We start from the raw sequence: 6,703 nt of genomic DNA, 5'->3' as shown, positions 1-6,703 counted from the left end.
TTTTTTTTTTTTTTTTTTTTTCATTTTGATGTATACCTTTTCAAATCGTTTGTCTATTTTGATTCATGTAATTTCAAAATGTCTTCTTTCATTTTTGTACTATTGAAAAGTTCACTGATTTATATTTTCTCTTTTTTTTTTTTTTTTTTATCGCAATTTCACAGCAACATCATTCCGAATTTACTAAAGATACTCTCATAACTTTTATTAAATGATGATCATTGTGCATAGAATCATTTTGCAAATAGACTAAAGATTCATTTTTCAAGAGCACAAAATCAAAATACGATTTAAACCTGAATAAAAATAATGATTGTTCCATACTTTGGAACGATTTCCAAATTCCATTGACCCTTGGGCTTAGTTGAACGTTGATAATGCAGAGGAATAGATGCACCAGAAAGCGCAATGCCTTATGGGAAAGAGGCAAAAGAAGAGCTGAGAAAGCTTGTCGAAGGCAAGTGTTTGAGAGTACTTGTGTACGGAGAAGATCGGTATAACCGATGTGTGGGTGACTTGTATTGTAATGGAAAGTTTATTCAGGTAACACTAATTACACTATTTCCACTCTCCACAATGGATCATATGGCTTCATGTTTCTGGTTATGTAAGAATAAGTTCTTGGTTCTCTCTACAGGAAGCAATGCTGAAAAAGGGCTTTGCGTGGCATTACACTGCCTATGACAAACGCGCAGAGCTGGCAAAGGTGCGTTACATTTTGATTGCATTCGTTAAACTTATATCCCCAAAACTTCAAGTAAAAGTCAGGTATGATAAGAGGACTAGTTTAATTCTTGAAAATTGAGCTTAGTTTTAATTTCTGTTTGGTCCCTAAAATTTGAAATGATCAACGTGATAGTTAATATATACTACTAACTTGCCTAACTTGCCATGTATGTATTTTTTAAATGAACTAAATATATATTATGTTTAATACAAGGACCAATTATAAATCAATCTCACATCCACCTCAACATTTTGGAAAAAAAAAGAAAAAAAACTACAATTCAGACAGATATTTTCACATCTAAGTTTACGAACAGTTTTAATAGATGGAAGCTGTTACGTGTATGCTACGTTACATGTTCGCTTTACTCGATTCATTCTAATTCATGATTCATAACAGTGGGAGAATGAAGCTCGAGCTAGAAGGATAGGGTTGTGGGCTTCTAGAAACCCAGAGCAGCCATGGGAATGGAGAAAGGGAAAGCGTGAAGGGAAATAGAAGCCTTGCCGGCTGCCCTGCTACAATACAAAGCCTTTAACTTATACACAATTTATTTCAAGTCTCTACCAAGAAGAAGAGGAAGCGGACCCAAAACCAACCCGAACAAGGTTTCTTCTGTCTTTAGTATTTATCAACATCTTCAACATTGCTTGTAAATTTGTAACAGCAAATTTGACAAGAAATAGATTATTGTTATACTTTGTAAGACCATATCATTCACTTTTTAAGTTTAATCAGCCAGTACAGCACGAGCATGAGGGAAGGTAGAATACAATAGATAACCATAAGCTTTACATGCCCATGCAGAGAAAAGACACCCCCATTTTGACTGTGAACTACTTGGCAGTGAACGGATTACTAACTGCAAAAATGAATGACATAAATTAGGCAACAATATGAAATATGAAATATGAAAAAACTGATTTATAGCTTATCCCAAATTACAATTATGTTATTACACATAACTATCTTCTGAAGAATCTCCTAATTAGAGTAGAAATGCTCTCTTTGCAGCCTTGAGATAAGTTGCTAGAAATTTTCTTATAGAAAAAAACACGGGGCTCGAGCACCCCACCACAGTTACTAATTTCAGCTCCAACAAATACTTGCCCACGTAAGCACGTTAATACACATATACAACGATACTCATCTATCTTATAAACTATATGGCAAAATATCAGCACAAAAATGGAATGGAATAAATTTAAAAGGTCAGGTACTAATATGGGATTTCAACCAAAAATGTTATAGTCGTTCTAAAATCCTAACTATGCTTAAATAGGAATAATAGGTAGATAATAGACCAAAAACATAAAAACTATATACAAATGAAAGAGATCAATCTCAGCAGACTGAGAAACACAAAACTTATTGTATTTTATACTAAATTACACAAATGTGAATTAGAACCATATAAAGAGTCCAACTCTATTCCATAAAGGATAGAATTCAGAACAACTTACTTGGATTAGTGAAGTTGTGAAAAGGATCATCTGATGTCATCTCATTTGACCCTCCTATCGCTTGATTCCGAATCGGTGGCTAAGTAACCTAAAGAACAAAAAAACGTTCGGAAAACTTAGGAAGCAATTCCAAAAGATTACTATCTCAACTGAACTACATGGAGGACTGGAATACCTGGATGTCTATCGCTTGCTTTCCGAACTGATGCCTGATATTTAGAAGCTCGACTGATCCAAGCAAGCCCCTTAATTCAGAAACCCAACATTTATTTGAACATTAGAATGATACTACTTTTTCCTCTAGAGAAATTTAATTTATATATTCAAAAGGGATTCTGAAAATTAGGATACTATATGATGTATTGTGGGAAAAAGTAAAGAAAAAAATCGCCACAAAAAGAAGTGTTGTGGCAGTCGGGCAAGCATGCCCCCATCGTCTAGTGGTTCAGGACATCTCTCTTTCAAGGAGGCAGCGGGATTCGACTTCCCCTGTGGGTAGGGTACTAGGAAAGGAAGTTGATCATAAAAACGACTCTAGTTATATTTTGGTTCAATGATACGTGGGTGTGGGGATTTAAACCGCTAACTTATAGGTGAATAATATATGCCTTAACTAGTTGAGGTATGCCCGTATTGGCAAAAATGACTCTAGTTATAAAGAATAAGAGGCAAAACCTTCAGAGTCAAACACCATGAAAGGCCTCTTGTTTCTCCCAAGCCAAAAATTACGTAATAGCAAAGAACAATGCCCTTAAAGAGGCTCCCCCAATCTCGATTCAATATCGAACAATACAACCTATAGAATAATCTCAGCAGCTCTAAAATACACCCACTAATTGAATGGAATTCTTGAATGAACTTAATCCCGTGAGTACCTACATTCTCTTAACCAACAGATTAACCGAAATATAATCACAATCCTTCAAGGTTCCTCTCAAATCACACACAAATCGTCTCTAATTCCCCAAATCCATTCGTCCGTAAGAAATCAACACGAATACTCAAAATGTAGAAATCAAAACGAAAAGCGAACCTTCCGAGTGTCCTTGGGAACTCCATAGCCAGAGCAAAACATCTGCCCTACCAAGACCTGCATTGCCGTATCGCCGGCGTTTGCCTCCTTGAGCGTGTCCTGGAACCACCGTTTGGCGCAGTCCGACACCACATCGGCCAACGGAATTCGATTCTTCACCTCCATGTTCTTCTTCGGCTGCGCCGGTTCCGAGATGACTCGGACGGAATCGGAGATCGGAGTTTCAGGCGGCGAAACTCGGATCTTGGGCTTCTGCCTGGGCGTGGGTGATTGGGGCTTTTTGGAGGAGACGACGACCTTGGCGAATTGTTGAAGGCGAGACGCCAATGGAAGCGATTTTGCCATCAAACAAAGGAGTGTTGAGGCGATGGGATGTGGAACCGCCGCTTTTGGCCTCTCCAGATCGCAGGCTTGCTCATGGATTTACAAAAACATTTCATTTGAGAGGAAAGCATTACCAGCTTCCTTTTCCATTTCCACCTTTTTCATTTAACCTCTCTAATTTTTTTTAAAAATATTCATTTCAGTAATTTTATTGAATTTATTATTATTATTATCATATTTTTTATTTACTTCGCTATTTAACTTTTGTATTATAGTTAATTATTAAATTTGATGAGTATCCTAATTACCATTAATATTTTTTGTATATAATTTGACTAAAAATTATTTATTTAAATAAATTATTAATAGGAATGGCTAAACAAACTTACAACCTATTTAATGCATATTATTTATAGTATATTTATTAGTAAATGAAAAAAAAAAATTAAAATTAAAGGTAGATTTAGTATTTTATTAATAAATTATTTCATTTATATAATTTTTTCCATTATATACCATGATTTTTTATTTTTGAAATATAATTTCACTTAATATTTATTAAAAATTTATATAATTTTATTAAAATCGTTTATTAATTTCATCGACCTAAAATTTAAGATAAATAATAAATTAGTTAAAATTATTTTGAGAATATAAAATAGTTAACAAAAGTTGATATCATAAACACAACCTTAAGCTAAATGGTCGTAAATAATTAAACCTTGAACCAATCGTCCAAAAATTTAGTATTAAAAGCATTTTGGTAAATTAGTATTAATCAATGTGATTTAATTATGGTAACCAAATTATTAGGGGGAATAATTGTATGAGAAAAAGTATTAACAAATTTAATTTTAATTAAAAATAATAATAAATATATTAAAATAATAATAAAGTATTAACAAAGCATCTATCCATCATCTTGGCCTCATACATCTCCCTCTCTCTCTCTTTTTAATATTAATTTAGTTTTAAAAAAATTTGTTTTTATTTAAAATTTAAAATATATTTTTTTTAAAAAAATTAGTAATCATTTTGCAAATGGCAAGCATCTATCCATCATCTCGGCCTCGTACATCTCTCTCTTTAAATATTATTGGTTTTTGTTTAAATGTTATATTTTTTTTAATATATTTTAAAAATTAAATTAATAAAAATACTCTTTAATTTTAAAAGTTTTAATAATAGATTAAACTTTTTTTTAGATGAAACTGAATATATTTTTAAAGTTTTAAAAAATAACTCTCAATTTCTGATATAAATTAGAATATAATAGCCACACCCTACGCCGCGTAAGAGGAGATTTGACATATTTGCCCTCCTCCTCCGTCTTCTTCTCTTCCTTCTCTTTCGGCGTTTTTCTCTCCGGTTCATCATCGACTCGTCGCCGGGATGTCGCCGGAATACGTACCTCTACTGCCGGCGTCGAGGTCCTCTCCGAGGACTGCGTCGGTCTCCGGCGCCGTGTTCAATGTCTCGACCAGCATAATTGGCGCTGGAATCATGTCGATTCCCTTCGCTCTTAAGATCCTCGGCATTATCCCCGCCCTCCTCCTGATCGCGTTCGTCGCTTTCTTGACAGACATTTCTGTGGAGATTTTGGTCAGATTCACTCATTCCGGCGACTCAACGACGTACGCCGGCGTGATGAAGGAGTCGTTCGGCCCGATTGGTTCGATTGCTACTCAAGTTTGTGTCATGATTACCAATCTCGGTGGCTTGATTATATACCAGATTATAATAGGTTTGTTTTATCGGACACTGGAGTTCTCAATCGCTCGTTGATTTCACTTGTTTTCTAGGCAGAAATTAGTGCACGAATTAGAAATTCTTCATTATGTCCGATTGGCGTAGCAATCATGAGCCATGGAATTTAGGGAAATGATTCGTGAATCGCTAATCGTTTTCGATTCTCTCATTTTTCTTTGATTTTGAGATTACTTTTTCCGATTGATTCTCCTAATCGATTGATCTCTGGTTTTGCTCTGTGGAATTTCCAGGGGACGTATTCTCCGGAAATAAGGAAGGGGAAAAAATGCATTTAGGAGTATTGCAAGAATGGTTCGGTGATCAATGGTGGAACGCGAGAGGGTTCTCGATCCTTTTCACCGCCGTCTTCATTCTGCTTCCTCTGGTTCTTTTCCGACGAGTCGGTCAGTAGCCGGAAACTAACGAATCAATTAAACTGATGAATTTATGATTGTTTTCGTTCTTGTTTTAATGGCGATCGTTTTGGATTCTGCGATGTGTTTCAGATTCTCTAAGATTCAGTTCGTTCATATCCGTTGTTCTGGCCGTCGTTTTTGTTGGAATAAGCTCTGTAATGGCGATCATGGCGATCGTTCATGGGAAAACGAAGAGCGCCAGATTGATACCGAAGCTGGACAAGGACACCTCCGTCTTCGACCTTTTCACAGCTGTACCAGTTATCGTCACAGCCTTCACTTTCCATTTCAATGGTACGCATTAACATCCAACCTTACTCCTTTACTGGTCGGTTTGGGTTCGGTTCGGATTTGTATTGAACCGAACCGACATAGTGTAGGCTTTAGTTTCGATCTATATTGAACCGAACCGACATGGTGTAGGCCGGGATTATTTGTCCTTGCTCCACTCATATTTTATATTATATATTTATTTATTTCGTAAATAAAAGAATATATTTTTAAAAAGTTTAAAAATACTCTATTTTATTGAAATTTGAGGGTTTAAAAATTATATTTATTATTATATATATATATATATTTTTTGTAAAATATTATTAAATTTATTAGAATGTTATACCTTTTTAATAAAAATTAATCATTAAAAAATTTATTTAAAAAATATAAAAATTAGATAATTTTCCCTCCACAAAAATAAACGGAGACTTTAGTTAGGCATGGACATATACTCACAAGGATTAAAATATTCTTTCCATGCTTATGATTAAATCGGTGAATATATTGTAAAATATTAATATCTTGATGAATATTTATAAAAAAAAAAATATTAAAGATACCGATTAATCTTTAATGTTCGTGGGTTGAACCAATTGGTCGACTTTTGTCTTTGAATTAGTATCATTAATTTTGCTGGTTTTAATTCGTTGCCTCGTTTAAAAAGAAATAGTGAGAATTGTTTCACTTGTTTTGATTTTTTTTTTTTTTTTTTTTT

The 6,703-nt window shown here is 34.2% G+C and overlaps 3 protein-coding genes across 5 annotated transcripts in view; 2 read left to right on the top strand and 1 right to left on the bottom strand.

Annotated features, from left to right (window-relative positions):
* Positions 1-1,461, top strand: part of LOC111491421 (staphylococcal-like nuclease CAN2) — a 3,841-nt gene extending 2,380 nt beyond the window's left edge. The window contains exons 7-10 of one of the 2 annotated variants that reach the window (XM_023140344.1): positions 384-543; positions 638-706; positions 1,127-1,225; positions 1,268-1,461. In XM_023140344.1, coding sequence (XP_022996112.1) covers positions 384-543; positions 638-706; positions 1,127-1,225 — 328 coding nt within the window. In that variant the 3' untranslated portion in view covers positions 1,268-1,461. Of the gene's footprint in view, positions 1-383; positions 544-637; positions 707-1,126 lie in introns of both variants that reach the window. The other variant, XM_023140338.1, reaches the window with a different exon arrangement.
* LOC111491826 lies at positions 1,399-3,704 on the bottom strand. Of its 2 annotated transcripts, none has more exons than XM_023140882.1 (4): positions 3,224-3,704; positions 2,366-2,435; positions 2,191-2,278; positions 1,399-1,589 (listed from the first exon to the last, which is right to left on the bottom strand). In XM_023140882.1, exons 1-3 carry the CDS (start codon positions 3,566-3,568, stop codon positions 2,232-2,234), a joined length of 462 nt encoding a protein of 153 aa, XP_022996650.1. In that variant the 5' UTR covers positions 3,569-3,704; the 3' UTR covers positions 1,399-1,589; positions 2,191-2,231. The 2 variants fall into 2 exon arrangements, with proteins under 2 accessions (XP_022996650.1, XP_022996657.1); XM_023140889.1 differs by lacking the exon at positions 1,399-1,589 and adding an exon at positions 1,637-1,847.
* Positions 3,705-4,815: 1,111 nt separating this feature from the next.
* Positions 4,816-6,703, top strand: part of LOC111491199 (amino acid transporter AVT6D) — a 3,416-nt gene continuing 1,528 nt past the window's right edge. Inside the window, exons 1-3 of the mRNA XM_023139997.1 lie at positions 4,816-5,291; positions 5,548-5,700; positions 5,803-6,006. Of these exons, the coding sequence (XP_022995765.1) occupies positions 4,940-5,291; positions 5,548-5,700; positions 5,803-6,006 (709 nt within the window). The 5' untranslated portion in view covers positions 4,816-4,939. The remainder of the gene's footprint in view (positions 5,292-5,547; positions 5,701-5,802; positions 6,007-6,703) is intronic.

This window comes from Cucurbita maxima, unplaced genomic scaffold, assembly GCF_002738345.1.
Source record: "Cucurbita maxima cultivar Rimu unplaced genomic scaffold, Cmax_1.0 Cma_Scf00001, whole genome shotgun sequence".
Lineage (NCBI taxonomy): Eukaryota > Viridiplantae > Streptophyta > Magnoliopsida > Cucurbitales > Cucurbitaceae > Cucurbita > Cucurbita maxima.
The sequence above is the reverse complement of the archived record's forward strand: the minus strand, read 5'-3'. Positions and strand labels throughout refer to the sequence as shown.

Coding starts and splice junctions, on each gene's coding strand:
- LOC111491826 (XM_023140882.1), bottom strand. CDS start 3,568: ATGGCAAAATCGCTTCCATTGGCGTCTCGCCTTCAACAATTCGCCAAG. Junction 2,436..3,223: donor TTCCCAAGGACACTCGGAAG/GTTCGCTTTTCG, acceptor TTCTGAATTAAG/GGGCTTGCTTGGATCAGTCG. Junction 2,279..2,365: donor AGCAAGCGATAGACATCCAG/GTATTCCAGTCC, acceptor TTTGTTCTTTAG/GTTACTTAGCCACCGATTCG.